Genomic DNA, 17,734 nt, shown 5'->3' on the forward strand with positions numbered 1-17,734 from the left:
CGTTGTTCCTCCTGATGGAGGTCTCGCAGCCGTCGCTGATGCATACGCTCCGAGCGGAGCCGTTCGACTTGATATTGATCCGGAGGATCCTGGTTCTGATGCTGTTGACGAGAATACAACTCGGAAAAGGGAAGCAACAACTCATTTCGATCCGAAGACGTCGACGTCTCACTATTCGGTCGTTGTGTCAGATACTGCTGGAGATTTGACTTGAAACAAGGGCCGTCCTCCTCGTGCCCCATCGTTTTCGCTAAGAGTTCACTGCTCCGGACTCGCTCCCGCGCGTACTTCTGCAGCTGTCGCTGGCGCAAGAAATCGGACTCCTCATCAAGAGACAACGTTCTGTGCGTGCTCGTATAGCCCGTAGGCGCATGTGAATCTGTCGGCGGGACGAGAGTCGGGCTTGGCAAGTGGAAAGTCGACTCGACGCCGATCGAGCGTCGCTCTATTTTTCTTCTCGCTATGGGGGTGGCGTCAGGATATTTTGATGGGTTGATATGACTGCTGTCAGACGCAAGTGTTCCGCTTCCGAAAGTAAACGAAGGTTCAAGGGAGGGCGATGGTGTTGCGATCTCCGCCATTGTTCCTCTTAACCTTGATTTCACTGGCAGGCTCGGAGAAGTTTTCGGAACGACATTGTAGCTACGGAGTTCCGCTTGAACGTTCGATTTCGTGGAATGACGATGTCAGTCCAAGTTGATAACGTTCCTAGGACCCCCACTTCCTGATGGGTTCTGCCGAGGCTGCATTTGGTTGCGATCTTCCACAAGCAATTGGAATATGTCATAGGCTGTAAACGGATCGTCGAATTAGTCATCCGTTCGGGCTTTGTGGGTTTCTTATCAACTATGTATATGACGTTTTTCCCCTCCCCGCATCGGTCTCGATATCCAAGAATATGCAATTAAATGATGAGCTCGTACGTGATAGAGGTTGCTCACATGCGTAAGACGTCGGATGCGGGTTGTATATGTTCTGCGGGACGGATGAGGAAGAAGTATTGGCACCGACCCCCGAATGGTTAAAGTATTCCGCGGGAAATCCCGATCCGTAGTATCCGGAATCTGCAAACGAATACAATCAGTCAGTTTGTAGATGGTACACCCTACGCTTCTGTCAGAGTTACAGACAACATCTGCTGATCAGAAGCTACGATTCCTTGGCGTACTCGGGTTACTCCTCCAGGAGTTCATGTTGTCGACTCACTACGAGGACAAGCTCTCACAAAGTACGGGGCTAGTTGACCAAGTCTGCGAATCACACGGGCCCTTAACGTAGGAGTGCGTGTTTTCCCTTATTATGTTTCTCGACGAGCTATACCGGGCACCCAGCATGAAAGTCGTACCCATGAGAGCTTGGCTCAGCTTTCCACGCGGACGACCTCATCTAGAGTCATAGAACTCCTTCGGAACTTGCGCCCAATGCGTAAGGAGCGCTAGTTCGGATTTCAACGCTCACTTCATAGCATGATCAATGAGTCATCGATTCCGGTGTCCATCGTAGCATATTTAGATCCCACATCGAGTGAGGACTCATTGAAAAAAGATCGAAACCGCGATCCTTGAAGATCCTTTACCGGAATGGTCGAAAATCGATCCGCTTGTTGTGACCAACGGTTGTCCGCAAGCAGAATGGGAACATCCTCGCTGATCGATAGGCTACGGAGCAGCTTATTTTCCTCGGAACCCATTCCACTGCCTGTCGCCTGGCCCACAGAATTGAGACACGATTGTCTTGGCTGATTGTGCCGACCGAGCTGCGAGCTGCTCGCCATCATGATCTTCGTTCTAGGGAGCGTAGTTTCCGAGTGTCATGAGCCGGAGGCTATACAGTCGAAGCCGCTCAAAAGAGACTCCTCGGGAACAGCAGGGAAATTACATTGTGGGCGAGGGTCTCTTTCATGGAGAGCATTTAATTTCGGATCCGTTGAGGTTAGACGGTCTCTAGAATGAAGGACTGTTCTCTTGTCTCTTAATGGCGGCGCCTACCGCATCATGACCTCTTCCTTCTTAGGGGATCGCCTAATTGAGCTCAGGATAAGCTTCTCGCCATGCCCCGCTGAGTCTGATGCATATTCGAACACTGCTCTCCTGCTCGAGGAATGCCCGATTTCTGGGCATAGTCACGAGAAGGTTTGTGATCGATTTTTCGCGATGCATGCCCTTGCTCCTCCGTCTGTCGGGGGACAAAGCGTGGTTCTACGCCAAAATGATGAAGAATATCCGGATGGGGTTTCAGTCAAGGTAAGAATCTCCCCGGCCTTCTCCAGCGAGGAGGAGAAGTTTCGCCAATGACTCCTGTTGAGTCAGAAACCCATAATTGATTCAGAACAGCTCCCATGAATACATTTTTGAAAGGAATTCCTGTAGAGAATGAGAGTCCGCGGTGCACTATTCAGAGGCACCTGGGATCAGGGAGCATAGCTTTCGCCTGAATTCATCAGCGCATGTTCTGACCACCTTTGAGCCTCGTCTCCGAGACATAAATCGATGAGCTTCCGTTTCAGGGCCCATATCTGGGGAGTTCCATCCACATGGGGGCTTGGGCGGAACGAAAGGTCCACAATGAGTCATGAACGGTGCCTCAAATCGGATTCTCGACTCCCGCTATTGCGATCATGGAAAAAATCCATGCGTCGGACGAAGGCTGGCTCTCGGTATCTCGGCCACGCGCGGCAAGGAAGTCCCATGTGTGATCAATATCTTCCCTGGAGGAGCCGACGATCCTCTACCCCCGGGAAATTACGGGGGGGAAAGATAGTTTCCATGAGACTCTCTCAGTGACAGCCGCTAGTTTACAGAATGCCCCTTGATACAGATTTTGCGTCTTCTCAGAGCAAGGAACTGATGGATCCCATGATGTTCACTGAAGATCTAGGGTTTCATCGACAACAAGCTCTAGTACACATAGGATTGTAACTTCCGGTCTCCGATTGCCGCGGAGCTCGAACTCTTGGACGCCGAGATTCCGTCTTCAACAAACGTTGAATAAGCGTGGCATTATCTGGCGTAAAACATCGGCTTTATGTCCATCTACCGGATCCTGAGCTAAACACTCTCGCTGTGATTCCTCCCTCACAAATTTTTTCTTCGTTTCTTCGACCTGGTAAAATACTTATGACTTTCAGACTCACTATTAGCTGCGCTAGAAGCCGCGGCAACAGCTGCAGAGTAGGTGCTCGGCCATGCCCTCGATGTCGTTGAAAGATTCTGGGCCAAATTTCTTGAGCTCGCACTCGATGACCCCGCGCTTCCTTGCGAAGCCGACGATGTTGAGCTACTTTGCTGTTGATGTTGATGATGCTGTTGTTGTTGCTGTAGCTGGTGCTGTGTATGTTGCTGTTGGTGTTGCGAGTGATGCTGGTGCTGCTGTCCTATCAAATTCGTCGAATACGCTTGCCGTGAATGCAGCTGACTACTGCTAGAACTTCCCGTGCTACTCGACGACGCGTGTGGCGCTCTCTGACCATTGCTAGCTGTCGCTGTCGCCGATGCCGCTCTCGAAATGACTGGAGGAGGGGGCACGTTGTCTTCTTCGTCGGTACATTCCGTCAAGTCGATCATCACCTGATACAGAGAAAATCCAATGAGACAACGACATTGGAGGACTTCTATCTCCGAATGAGCACCGAGCTCGCGATCCAGTCACAATATGGCGCGATGAGTGCATCTCCCCAGTATCGGAGGGCGAAGCAACATCGACGGCACCCTGGATATCGGACGCCCACTGACCTCTTTTTCTTTCTTCTGATCTTTCTTGCGGGCTTCTCTCTCAGCATCCGAATCATCCGAGTCGCTCGCTTGTCGCTTCCGCTTCTTAGAATCCTCCTTCTCCTCCATCACGGGTACCCAACTGCCGTCCTCGGTGAATTCCACCTCGCGGCAGTCAGGCGGTGCATTGCGGCAGACCTGACGAATGAGGATCATTGAGCAACATCTCGACGCTTGAGAAATACACTCGGAGAGCTCCGTAATACGGGTCCTGAGAGTCCTGGATATCAATTTGGATAGCGGTGCTCTACAGCTAACAAACCTCTTCCATGTACGCATCGAGATATAGATCCTCAAACAAGATATTCTTATCACACACTGCGCAAATCCAGGTCGGTTTTTTCTCATTCATCATGAGGTAGAATGAGGCATCGAAACAATTGATGTGCGAGCAACCGGCGGGACGACAAGGAATTTGGACCTGTAAGACACGGATTCGACTTGAGCTCCAACGAGCCTCTCGACCGGTCCTCCCAGCGCACGAGATCCTAGGCTTCCCAGGGGATACAGGAGTCGATATATACTCACACGACACTGTCCCAAGGGACAGACCAGCGTCACCCGTATCGACGTTAGACACAAATCATCATCGGCGTCTGACGAAAGCTTCTTCTTGATCATTGTTTTCGTTGTTTCCGCCGGTAATTTCCCCTGCAGAGAGGAAGAGGGGATCGGTCAAGCTCTGGCTCATGAATGTGGAGACTCCCATGCTCCGCGGAAGACAATTCCCTCCTGGTACTTACCCGTTTCTTCAGCTTTTCCAGAAGGGCGTTGGCGTTGTGTCTTTGGACGAGGTAGACGGCGCAAACGAAAGCCTAGAGAAGTTTTCACCGTTATCGAAGAGGCACATCAACTTCGAGTTCCGAACCGAATCGAGTCGGATCCTTGACTCACCTTTCCGTATTCGTGATTCCAAGTAACGTGGAGTTTGTTTGGAAGATTTGTGTTCGTGTGACAAAGGGTTGTGATGTTCAATGGCTTGGGGGGCCGTTTCGGTTCTACGCCGGGTTTATTCGTCGGAATAGCGTTAGGGAGGGTCAAGATCCTATTGTTGACCTTCACATTGAGTCCGGGGGGGAAAGCATCATCCTGAGGCACAGTTGAATCGAGCGCGCAGAAACGAAGCTGGAGTTGAACGGCTGCTTCGCCTGGTTTGTAGTCTTTCGACATCAACAAGACGTGTACCTGGAATCGATAATAATTGCTCAGTGTACAGAATCGTAGGATCGAGGGCAATTCGTCATCTCGGAGCACGGTGGTATCATCGAGAGGGCATTGAGTCCCACCTGATGGGGCGTCATATGGAAAGCGAATTCTGCCTCCTTGCATCTTGGAGTCTGTTGATTCTGATGCTGGGGCGGCTGAGGAATATTCTGCTGTAACGACGTAGGTTTCAGGATTTCGGCGATCTGCTCGTAGAACGGTAGACTCTTCAATCTGTAAGGGAAACGCATCGCCGTCAAATCCATTGCTGAGTCGCTCTCTTCATATGGGCGAGACATCCTACCACGAAACGTACTTTACATCCGGATGTATCGGATATTGGTTCAGTAGTTGTGAGTTGCCACCGAGCGGGACCTGGGGCAGCGGGAAATTGTAAATGCCGGCACCTAGAACTGGGAAGAGGGGATCCGACGATGAAGCCAGACTCCCTGTCGGACCGCGAAAATCAGGTTAGCCTCATTGTCAACGAGAAGAAAAAACGTTTCCTAATATTTTCAACTCCTACTCGGTCTGATCCCACTTTCCACGTACTGGGACCGTATAGTCCTCGATATCCGTATACGAAATCGTACGCGAAAACTCACCCTGTCTATGCAAGAAGCTCATGCCGTTCTGTTGTTGCGAGGTCGGAGGGTCATCGCGCTTCATCGGAGGAACTGCGCAGATCCGACTCTGTGGGATGGTCCCCAAGCCGGTCGACGGAGGCGGCGATTCGAGCACACCGTGGGGCGTTATGCCTAGCGTGTTCGATCGCGCCATGACATTATCCATCTCAGACGCGTAGCGGCCAGCGCTGAAACGCAGTAGTTCATGAGCGCTGAGGTCGAGAATTCATCCGAATGCTCGCCGCGTGCGGTGAGCGACCAATGGATAGAAGAACACATTGCCGCCGTCTCGATCCGAATATATTGACTTGGATACTGCGGCTCATTTTGTAGGCATCATCGGAACAGACGGGGGACATAATATAATATGTGAAGTAATTTAATAAAAGGATCTCTGAAGACCCGGCCGTTCTCTAAGCAAGCTTAATCTGATTACTGACTCACCTGCGTCTATGGAGCTCCTTGATCTTCACAATGATAGGCGTCGATCTCACCCGAAGGAGTTCGAGTGCTCTTTGCTGCAGGTCTTGCTTCTTTCCGCTCTTATTCCGGCCAGCGAAGCCCAGGAGAACTTGCAGCTCGGATACCCGGAAATTCAATATGATACTCTGGAATTACGAAGATGGAGGTTTTGAATGATCTTTTCATGGAGTTCCTGAGAGACTGCATCAAATCATCGATGTTTAGGTTCGGCGCTCGAGTTTTTCGATGGAACTTTGAGTGGCCTCGCTCTGATTCAGCGCTGTCAGCGGACGCTCGACTCCAAACCCGTCAAAACAAGTTGACTCATCCTCAGCCATTAGTAACGGCTTCTCGTTCAAACTTCGAGAGCTTTCTTCAGAGGGGAAGAACTGATGGGGAATTTCCAAAGGTTCCGCGCACGAAGTACTGCGTCGGCACCGCCAATCTCGGAGCGACGCGACGGGGATGGGGTGAAACCCAGTCAAGAGAAGGGGGACTCATCATGTTTCCACCCGATTCGACGGAGAGAGCTTCCAGTAATGACCTCAGCAGCAGGCCATCGCCTCCCGGAACAATTCCTGACCGTTCGACTCAAAATCGGCTCTCGTTAAATAAAGTCATCCGGGTCTAGAGCGTTTATCAGCGTTTCATCAGAAGATCATTCAAGAAGGACTATACGGTCATTGATTCGAGTTCCTTGCTCATCCGATTTCTCCGGTGGACAATGAATAGGTACCACGCTGTCGCCGGCTTGGAGGAGTGCCCTCGCACCAGAGTCTCAAAATATGCCGATCGCCGGCCCGCATCGGAGACCATCGCGCTCTCATCGAGGATACTGCCCTCAAGTTCAATGATTGATTTGGAGAAAAATCGATTTCCCTCTCACAAGTGATCCCGGTCGTCGATCCCCGATGCTTCTCTGAGCTTGAACAGGCGATGGGGTGTTTCCTCCTTTCGTCGGCTCAGCTATCTCAACGGTCAGCGTTGACGACGGAGAACTTGTGACTCGCTCTCCAGAGAAGCATGAGAAGGAGTTGGGGGGGTGGGGGTCGCTTAGAGCTGGCATCATTAGATCTCCACATCTCGTTACAGGACAACACCCAATGGATTTCCGAGCGTGGATTTCCGAGCTTTCAGATCTGGGCGATATCGTTCCACTCATTAACCCGAGGAGTCCAAAGCAGGACGGGCTGCGCTGACAGGAAGCTAGCTAAATAAAGGAATTGTCGCGGCATACTCTAGCAGTCTCTGCTCGGGATAATCGCTAGGAGCTGCGCTCAATCGACTCTTGCTCAGACGAAGGCGACGTTCCACGATATGAGCTCTGCGCAACAGCGAAGTGCTTGTAAACATCACCCTTTGCTCGTAGCGAGCCGTCGGCGTCTCCGACTCATTGTGAAAGCGAATATGACGCAAACGGCCCATCACCGATTTGAAATCTCATGAGCATCGAGTCTCGGAACATGAGACATGGGACTTGGGGGCGTGAAGACTTCGTTTCACTATTCGGATTTCGTTCAACAGATAGCGATCTCTCCTGAACCGGAGAGCGCACACTTGCATATGTCACGCTATATCTGGCCTGATCTCGGCCGGAAGGGTCATCTGTGTGATACGGCAGAGGAATCCCGACGGAGCTCTTGAATAACTACGATGACGACGAAGTTCATACTCGCTCCGTCCGTCGTGCTCGTGGTTTTCTGTTTCAGACGGACGGCCCTGTATCTGGAGAATCGTCGGGGGCACATATGAGCCAATTCGAATGCGGTGTGACAGGCTGGTGACCCAGCGTAGCGATCACCCATCAGCGGATCGAATCAGTTCAACTCGTCGGAGATGGCTGATCTCATCCCGACTCAGGAGTACACGTGAGGAGAGATCGAGAATTTCGAAAAGCCAGAACTCTCCGACTAACTAAGCCTAACTCATCTTCTGCGAACTCACCCGAAGATCAATCACATCTTGGTTGGCTGACATGTTTCCGTGAAGAAGAGGGGCTCCGGGAGCCAGGAAAATGACTATTTGACTTCGTGGCCCCTCTTTCTGAAGCGACTCCTGAAGACAACTCCTTTAAATGTTCCCACCGCGAAATTTGTGTGATGCAGAGACAGAACTTCAATTGTTTCGGGAATGATTTATGTCTATTTTATATAGGAATTGCCATGGCAACGCGGACGGGCGGTCCATCACATTTGTTTGCGTACACCTCCTATTATCCCAAGGTTAGAGGTGAAAAATATCGATGACGAGCGAACCTGATCGCCGTGGAATGGCTAGGCTGAGAAAAAATAGGATTCAATTGGGAAGCTCTCGAAATTCAGCGGTAGTCAACGAAAAGTGGGACGACGCCATTTTTCTCGGAGAGGGTAGCGTTATAACATTCATCGCAAAATGGCGGCTTCCTGACTTAATCCTCGCCGCCGAACAGCTGATCGCGCTCAGGAGCGTATTCCGTGATCGTTCCCGGTGCAGTTCTTGATTTCCACCCTGGCCCATATCAAAATCCGAAATGGGCCGGAAAGACGCCAAGGAATTCTTCGACATCATCAAGACTTCCGCGGCGAGCAAAGGTAGGGTCTTCGATCTTCGTCCGCAGTACTGATTCCTCATCGACACCGAAGCTCCCGCGCTCCATTTCCGAGTTCATTGTATTCCAAATTTTTGTGACTCTCTGGAGCCCACGTGTCCCCTAGGCGGCTTTCCTTTCGCTTCGACGTTTTCCCCGGCTTCCGGCTTGCTTCTCACTCACGCTCCCGGTCGGCTTGGATCTGATTCCGAATGACTGACTCCGAGCATCCCGATGAGATGTCTGGAATTGATCCCACAGACAGTTTTCGATTCGAAAGAAGAAGCGACACGGCCCGTGACCAGTGTGTCACGAACTATTCTTGTACCGGAGGTCTCAGAGTACTCGCTAGTGATTCTCCAAGGACTCCTCCTATCGGTGACAACGCCCTGTCGTTGCAGTGAGCTGGTGGGACAGCATCGTTCCATCTCCGATACCGGATTTTTCCATCATTGTAGGAAGGCGGACGAAAAGATCCCGTATCAGAGCTCCCGGTGGCATTGTTTTGAGTCTCGAAACAGTCGGAGCTTGTGCCTTCCGGAACTCACACGAGTGATTTAAAAGCAGCGAGACATACGTCCGTCCAACAGCCGAAGCTCATGGCTGCTAGAAAACGTGCAACTCTATGTAGATTCTTCGGCATTCGCATGATGGGTATCCCGAATCGACTGGGGCATCGCTAGGGATGAAGATTTTTCGCGGAAAATTTCCGCCGAATTCGCGGCCTCCCTTGAAAGTCTATGAGGAGTAGCCGGAGATTTCCGCGAAAGTTAAGGGTGAAATTTACATCCCTAGGCATTGCGTTCTAGGCGAATTCGGCTTTCCCGGTACGGTATTGAATTCTTCACCATGAGTAGACAACTCGACGGTTGAGCATGTTCCGCAGGGTTAGAGCGACTACAACGTTCCGGCCGCGCATTATCGAGGTAATTTACTCGGGACAAATCGAGGTGGGAACCGGCATACATTCTGGTCCTGAGATCATCATTACATGAGTCTGTTCTCGGCCCCCAGGGTGATATCGATGAAGTTCAGTTCTGTCGCATGCTGTATGTGGGACATATCAGATCTACATCGACAAATGACTGATTTACAAGGTTAATTCTCCCGACTCCCTTGCTCCCTCTGATATCGAGTCTCCCACCACCTGCCAAAACAACTCGCCAAAACAGCTTCTCTACTCGATTCCACCGTGCGGCCGGATCGAACGCTCAAGGAATTTTACGATCAGGAAACGAAATCGAAGATCCTGATTTCGCGATTCGAAACATCGGATCAATGAAACAGAGTTTCGTCCTCGATTCTCGGAATCTTCGAAGTCTGCGAGCTCTCTGGCAAGATCTGCGAACCATGAATTGTCGGTGTAAACTGATACATATTTCCTGTCGAAGAGGGAATGAGTGGACACCTGATAATGAAACCCTCGATAGCCGTGGAATAGATTCAATTGCCGGGAGCTAAGACCAAACATGGTCGGTGAAGTCCAATAGTATACTGTCGCATACGAGTTCCGCAATTCGGACGCCTCCGAATTCCCTCCAACTCGCCGGGAACATCGGAAAGCGCTCGATGCCAATCTCTGAACCTTCCAATGAAGTTCAGAGCGGAGGCACCTGTAGTCGAGAAAAATGGCGATTGCGATGCTGCGAGCTGAATCGCTTCTACCAAGCGTCTTCACGAGGCTCAAGATAGGGGAAGCCATGAAGAATATTCTCTCTTGAATGCGGCCCGAGCCTCTCCTCGACCGTAGGATTACGGCCGAGGAGATCCTGCACGTACCAGTGAGCTGCGATTGAGCGGCCTCGATATTCACCGATGAGGTCTCATTCTGAAACAGACACCCACAAATCGCTGACCGAATCGATAGGCCGGGCGCCGGAAAACCCCCTCCGTGTGGTCTGCTGAGTTCCATCTCGCGGTGTACCCTCTCCATTCTTATCAAATAATCTGTAGCTCTCCGGCGAATTGAGAGCTGAGTTGAGGTTCGGTCACGATTATATATCCTCTGTGCCTCATTCTCCCTACGGAAATCACGACGCCTGGAGTTGTTGCCCAACCCCCTCCCATAAAGCTTTCTCGTATCTTCCTGATCTTTCCAAATCGGATCAGATCGGAGTAAGCTCGAGCCGTCAGTATAGGAATCAGATCCCAGGTTCCTTTTGAGAGTCTCCCAATCTTCAAATTATTTATTCGGTGACGTATCCTATCAGTTTCTTTTTCCGAAAGACAGGGAGCAAATGAGGGCAGGACAGGAGAAGACACAAAAATTATTTCGGCGGCCGCGGTATGAAGTATGAAGGACAATGATATTGAATTTTCGAAAGCAGTCGCGGTGACATCCACCGCGATATTGCGGTCTAGAGAGTTTGAGAGTTTGCACCGTGAAATTCTTCTCCTTGGCCCATTTTCTGTTGATAATGATACCGCTTGATCCGAGGTGCCCCACGGGTTTAAGTTCGAACGGGAACCGGGATGGTGTCATATTAGTCTCGAGCCAGGTCAGGTCGATCAATTATAAAGCTAGGAACTCGTCTCTCTTGTAAAAGTACATCCCCAACCGTAAGATTGCGAATCCCACGAAATCAACATCGATCGTCGAGTTCGCGGCTTGTATCAAGGCCCAGATTCCCCAGAGCAACATCGACGACAAAGCCAATTTGTTAACTTCAATGTACATGGTCTCGATTTCAGTGTCTGACGGAGGTCCGGTGCCTAGAAAAGTAATTAGCGAATCAAAATCAAATTGTTCGGTCGACTCTTCGGCTTCTGATGACCGACGCTAGTGACCGCACTGAATCATATCTCTGAGACTAATGCCGAATAATAATCGCGTGTTCGGTACCTCTGAGGCGATGGTATTCTGTGAGGTAGCTTCTTATCCAACGAAGTTGCCAATCCTTCCCAGGGTACAAACTCCGATCGTATGATTCTTGACCCCCGAATTCGGTGAAGTAATTGCCTTCAATAAGCATTGTTCGGAAAGCTCATCTCGCTATTCTTCTCCGGAAAGCTCCTAAGAATATCCAACCTACCGATGTCGAATGCCTGATAGTTGCTGGATGCGTATTCGTAATCGATGAAGTATATCTCGTCATTATTGCCCAGGAGAATATTTTTCGGTAAGAGATCGTTGTGGCAGAACACGACGGCGCTCTCCATGGTCCGCAGTACCTGGAGAAGTCTCAGATGGAGTATCGTGTCGGGGGCATCTTAATTTTCTCGAAGAGAGGACATGAATCGGGTGATGAGAGCCCAGATGGATATCGAACCTTCTTATTCGAAGAAACCTCGTGTCTTAAGTCCACACACTTGAATTCGACTTCCAATCTCTTTTCGGCAGACTGAATGGTTTCTAAGGGCACCAGGCTGAGATAATGATCCAACATACTTTCAATTCTTGCCTGTGAAGGACGTTTGCGAACAATAGAAGCGGGTCATCACGGCTTCTAGAAAAAAAACGGACATGCTATTCAGGTAGCGACACCTGGCCACCATGGTAGGTTCCCAGCTGGAATCTTACCTTTTCTCCGTGACTGGGCAGCAATGGGATCGTGTGCATACGCGCCATATGCTCTGCTATTTTAAAAGAATACTTTGGATTTGTTGCCATTTCGAGATCGAACGTCTGAAAAAGTACGAGAGTACCGTGAGCTTCAAGGAACGGAAATTCCAGCGGAAACAACTCGTCCCTGCGTCTCCAAACACCGGACCACGATCGGGAGCTTTACCTGACCGGGGAAGAAATCGTAGCACACGCCATTCCGGAAAGTGCAGTGTACTCTTGGTCCCATGCCATGGCTATACAGGAAATGCATGTTTTGGATTTCGGCCTCGCGATCTATGAATTGTTCCGTTTTCTCCCCATATATCCGACAGAGGAATTTCGGTCCGCTGGGAGAATATTCGCAGAGGAATAACTTATTCGTCAAGCCTCCAGTGAGGACTTTGTAAGAGAGCTGGAATAGGAGAAAATCGACGCCCTCAGAACCTCTAGAGGCGTTCGGTGGCGTTCGGTGATTTTGACATTACAATCGAATGTCTTCGGAGCATTTGTCATAGATCGACAGAAAATACCTGATCACTGACCTTGGATGTATCACAAGAGGGGAAAGCGATGCGAGCGATTTCCGCGACGTTTTTCCGAATTGTCTCCTCCGAAGATATGTCCACAACGTTGTTGAGCTAGAGTATCAACGAGCCAGCCAAGTGGTTATTTCGGGCCCCGTCTACACAAAAATTGTTACGCCTCTAGAGTATGCTGTTCCCATTTCGGGGGAGAAACTCACTCGTTGAATCCGGGCGCATTCCTGGCTCTGCCGCTCGGCCATGGCGGTCCTGTTCTGTTGCCTGGAAAAGGAATGACTTCGATGGATTATCCGGCATTCACTGCCAGCAGAACGACGATTGTATTCTTGTGGATATTTTTGGAGCTTCTCGAAGATGGAATGCCCCACTTCTGGTGGATAGCAGCTCTGTCAGTCTCCCAGCCGATTCAGCCCAGCATATCGACCTGACCCATCGACGAGCTGGAGGGGCACGGGTTTTTCGGTCCCCCCAAGCGGGGATTGAAATTGCTAGAATCGAGAAATGCCGGCCCACGCCCGCTGGTTTGGGGGGAAGGGGAACCAGTTTTGGAACACCCCATAGGAGTCTGCGGAACAAAACCGTGAACATTCATGGATCGCCAGGTTAAATCCCCAGTTCCAAAACTGGCATGTGCTCCATAAGGGCTACTTTTCCCCTGCCCCCATCAGGCAAGCGGTAGAGCGTCGTCGCCGACGGCAAAAATCTACCCGAGCATGGTTTTCTGTAGAGAGTCAGATCGGCATAAGGGAATCCGCTAGCCGTAGAGACTCGCAATCTCTTCGCCGGGGCTCGGTTATGCGTCGATCATTAGTACTACTACCGATAAAACTCGTTCGTAATCTTCACTGATGAAGAACTTCGTGGGTCATTCTGGTCGCCCAGTCTATTCCAAACCGAGGCGATTCCATTGCAGGGATTGCGTGACTTACGCTTCGCTCCACGAATCTCCCGTAAACCGTTTTCGAGAAACTCACGACAGCTCTCTTTTTGTTCCAACCTGACAGAGGGAATCCTTTACACTGCTGGCCCTTCCTGAAGAGCCAAGTGCCCTCGAACGATGGGAAAGATCTAGAAAAAATCTTCGATGGCCGCGAGGAAAATCTAACGTCCAATTTCCACCCTCCTCCGCTCAGGGAAGGGAAAGCGTTCAGCAGGCATCTGGAATTCCGCCATGGGATACAGTCCAGGGAATTTCACGATACTATGCATCGCGTGCCTTCTCTCCATTCCGACCTTTGAGCTAGCGCATGAAACACTTGCGACTCTGCGATAACTGTGTCGAGGTTACCTGGATGCGGAGTCGATCGCTTCGCGTTTCGAGCAGGAGCAAAACATGGCAGAAAATATCTAAGAACCCAGATTCAGATACCATTCCCGACCTTGCAGCTTTTTCGCCGGAGAAAACCTACAGGAGACTTCGGAACGATGACTTCGTTCCGGAACAATTCGATATGCCGAAGCACACGAAGGTTCCGTACAAGTCAATCTTTTCTGCGGTACTTCTCTTCATCGGAGGTAAGCACCGACGTCACATGACCAAATCTCGTGCCGGAATGGGCGCGACTGTATCGCATCGAAATATCTCGCTTTCGATGGGAAGAGACAGAAAAATCCCTGAGCAACTCATCACTTGTTTCAGGCTCGATCTTGCTGAGCGTGGCCATCTCGATAAATCTGTCCTTGCTGCCCGCTGCATTCCATGAATCCATGTGGGGCTTATACACCCTCGGCGGATTGCTATTCATACCGGGCTGCTTCTACACTTATATCGCGTATCAAGCCTACTACGGCGTTCCTGGATTCAGCTATAGTGATATTCCAAACGTAGAATAGAAAAACTTTTCAGGCACTGATTTCTCATTCATTGAACAACCTCGCGGAAGCTCGGACGCTACGCCCATCCCCGATCCCGTCTATCGTAGGACCTCCGAACTCGAAGCGGCAAGGGGCATGAGCTTCCCCTCGCTTAGTTCTATGCCGCTCCGGAAACGATTAGGTACATTGGACGTGATCGGTATACTAGCCACATAGAGACCAACAGTGAAAGCTTGATGACCAAAAGTATTAGCATGCACAGCCAGATTCGCTAGTCAAGAGTGCCTTAAAAGTAATCTTGATGAGAAGCACAAATAGCTAGACGGTATCCGAAAAGCAATTGATCTCATTAGAGAGTACGATTCCTCGTCGTTCATAAATCAGAAAAATGTCGGCGAGCGACTGAAATTACATCTTCCCCATTCCATGCTCCCTCGGAACCCTAGTCCATTACGGTGAGAGGATCGACAGCGCCGGTGATTTCCCTCCAAAGCTCTCGAAGACGGCAATCTATCGAGGAGACTTACGAGCCCTAGAGTGGACATCGTCTCATTCCACGAGGACTATATTCGGCGTTTTCTCCCGATTCCCACTCAGCTCCTGGCCGTATCGCGCTTCCGCAGGGCCGATCATGTTTCTTTTTGCTCGTGGATAGATCACTATCGGTTGTTCCATCGAATAATAAATTTCTTGATTTGTGATTACTAGAGCCCGTGACTTCATGCACTATAAAAACCGGAAATATGCATGCAAGTATGCCCTGAAAAAGGGCCGATATATGCATTGAAAAAGAGAAATATGCACAAAAAAATAGGAGCTTCGTTCAGGTTTTATGATACTTTCTGGAATTGACTCAATCCTGCTTAATACAGGCACAATTTAGGTTACGGGTTACAGTAGACAATGAGATGCATTCTTACAAATTTTAAAACGTAAAACTCTGACGACGGGCGCTGAGAAGTTGCTTCAAACTAGAGGAGCTCCTTTCAACATCCACCGACGTGATCGGTGCGTACTTGAAGCAGGCTATCTCCGAGGGGTCGCGACCAATGAGACTATCCGTGGAGCTGCCCCCCTGAAGTATGTCCGAGACATCCTTGAGAATTTTGAAGCCGCCATTACGAATCAAAACCGCATCGCATTTCCTAGGGACCAAATCCCCAACATCACCGGGTGTTTTCCTGAGATCTTTAACAAGTGCCTCGAAGATACCCACGCTTCCTACCAAAGACAGTCCCTTCGGTTCGACTTTCTCGATGGCATGCGGGAGCTCTCCGAAGTTTGCTTTTATAAGAGCGATAATTCCCTACAGAGGGCTTCCTCACCAATTGAGCAGCCGCTCCGATGCTCGCAGCGTCTTTGACGTCCAGAGCTTACAAAACCTTCGAAAATGAATGGAAGTGGTCGGCGTAATAGACGGCTGCGTTCAACCAGGTACCCCATCTTGTCAGAACTGGCTGGGGTGGCAGCGGCACTCCGGGGGCGATCTCGCGGAATGTGCTCACCCGATCGGCAGACTTCAGGAAAATTTTCTTCCCGTTGGAGACCAACTTGTCTAAATCCGGGAAGATGTATCCGATTCGTCACCGTTCCCATCTATTCTCGGTTGACCATGGCTGTACGTCGCTCTCAGCGTCGAGACCCGCGAGAATCGATGGGGAAAATATGGGATATGCAGAATTATGCCCCAAAGCGCAGAATATGCATCTTCAGGAGGAAAAGCCCAGAATATGCATTTTTAAGCATTATATGCATTTTGCATGAAGTCACGGGCTCTAGTGATTACATTACCCGGAGGGGTTCGCTGTAATTTTCCCCGATATCTGACGGCATTCCGAGGGTTGCGACCTTCTCTCTTCGCGCCATCCGGCGATATCATCAAGAGTTGTACCGTCGCGTCGTCAGATCGAATGGCACTACTGCTCATTAATGCAATCAGTCCATGTTCCCCCAATAAATGCTGTCGAGAGGGACCGTGGGGGTTCATCTACTTACAACGGAGCTCCCCTGCATGGGCGAATGCTAGTCGTTCATGCAGCGGCTCGACCTTTGGTCTAATTCAGCAGACCCCGGAATTCTCTGGACCCACACGAGGTACCGGTAAGGCAAAGATCCCGACGAATAACCAAAGGCCACTGAAGGAACTCTCGATGTCGCCAGGGGGAACCCGTTTGCCAGATCCATCGTGTCTCTCCATGACGAAAGCGCCCAACTCACCATCTCATGCGGTTCGATGATGAATCCCCGCTGCCCTGAGCGTCGGTCTTGTTGCAGGCTACCGTCATTTCTAGATCTTTAAAGGCATTCGTTCGCGGAACAATTTGAGAGGCCGACTCCTTGTCTCTCGAAAGTCGCTGAATGACTAATACATATTGTTGACAACAGCGAGCGGCGTTTCGAACAATATCTCAGCTTGCACCACCGCGCGGAGGAGGGACATGAACGCTAAAGTCTGAGCTTTGGACCCCGGTCGGTCTTTAGTGGAGTTGAGTTGGTGTGCCTGAATTTTCTCTCCGGTCGCTGCGCGGACATGCGCGATCGCAAGGAAGGCAACTGGATTTGCCCATTATCGCAATTCTTCCACGACTCGGAAACCGGTATACCACAGATGACGTGGTCCGATGGAGCTCGGGAGACCGGGAGAGAGACCGGGGGACCCTGTGTTCAAAGATGACATTCGGGGATCGGTGCTGTGGGAAAACCCTCTCTCGAAGGCTCACTACCCGCCGAATTCCGACCAACCTTCTGCCAATGTTCACGCCTTACGGCCTTTGAGAATCCTGGCCCATGGGAATTCTGGCTTCCGCGACTCTGGCTGCTGAGCTTTCTGGCTTCTGCGATATTAGCTTCTGGCACCTGCGATTCTGGTTCGTAAGACGGTACACGCTCGGAGAACCAGCGTAAGACAAATATAAAATCGATTTGGAGACTATGAAATGCATGATCTTCGCCAAGCATCCGATCGGGAGCAGGCCGTCCCTCGAGCTATTCCAGCTTCGGCTAGCGCGGGCTTCGATTTCGAGATTCCGTCTGATCCGCCACGGGATCGCAGGAAAAATCGTGGGATCCCTGAGGATCGCGCCTCCGACGAGCTCCCGCCGGGCTGTGGTTGTGATTCCGGGATGCTGTGCGATCCGCCGTAACATCGGAGAATATCGTCAAGGATCGCGCTTCCCTCAAACTCTTTCTCAAAGTGAGCAGGCTTT

General features: G+C 50.6%; 3 protein-coding genes across 3 annotated transcripts; 1 reads left to right on the forward strand and 2 right to left on the reverse strand.

Annotated features, from left to right (window-relative positions):
- Positions 1–617: 617 nt before the first annotated feature.
- On the reverse strand, positions 618–6,161 carry LOC100903653 (E3 SUMO-protein ligase PIAS2). The gene is made up of 12 exons (XM_029111293.1): positions 6,044–6,161; positions 5,579–5,787; positions 5,290–5,422; positions 5,057–5,207; positions 4,665–4,955; positions 4,514–4,585; positions 4,299–4,421; positions 4,033–4,191; positions 3,732–3,908; positions 3,134–3,566; positions 942–1,064; positions 618–790 (listed from the first exon to the last, which is right to left on the reverse strand). Exons 2-12 carry the CDS (start codon positions 5,763–5,765, stop codon positions 687–689), a joined length of 1,953 nt encoding a protein of 650 aa, XP_028967126.1. The 5' UTR covers positions 5,766–5,787; positions 6,044–6,161; the 3' UTR covers positions 618–686.
- A 2,307-nt stretch (positions 6,162–8,468) lies between these two features.
- LOC100899076 (transmembrane protein 230) lies at positions 8,469–15,102 on the forward strand. Its single transcript, XM_003742705.2, has 3 exons — positions 8,469–8,631; positions 14,100–14,228; positions 14,353–15,102. The coding sequence occupies exons 1-3, from the start codon at positions 8,571–8,573 to the stop codon at positions 14,544–14,546; spliced, it is 384 nt and encodes a 127-aa protein (XP_003742753.1). The 5' UTR covers positions 8,469–8,570; the 3' UTR covers positions 14,547–15,102.
- eas (ethanolamine kinase 1) lies at positions 10,917–16,975 on the reverse strand. Its single transcript, XM_003742704.2, has 9 exons — positions 16,746–16,975; positions 12,914–12,974; positions 12,714–12,809; positions 12,356–12,583; positions 12,148–12,252; positions 11,897–12,028; positions 11,660–11,798; positions 11,470–11,586; positions 10,917–11,339 (listed from the first exon to the last, which is right to left on the reverse strand). The coding sequence occupies exons 1-9, from the start codon at positions 16,811–16,813 to the stop codon at positions 11,140–11,142; spliced, it is 1,146 nt and encodes a 381-aa protein (XP_003742752.1). The 5' UTR covers positions 16,814–16,975; the 3' UTR covers positions 10,917–11,139.
- Between the last annotated feature and the right edge of the window lie 759 nt (positions 16,976–17,734).

Source organism: Galendromus occidentalis, unplaced genomic scaffold (assembly GCF_000255335.2).
Source record: "Galendromus occidentalis unplaced genomic scaffold, Mocc_1.1 scf7180000077430, whole genome shotgun sequence".
NCBI classification, from domain to species: domain Eukaryota; kingdom Metazoa; phylum Arthropoda; class Arachnida; order Mesostigmata; family Phytoseiidae; genus Galendromus; species Galendromus occidentalis.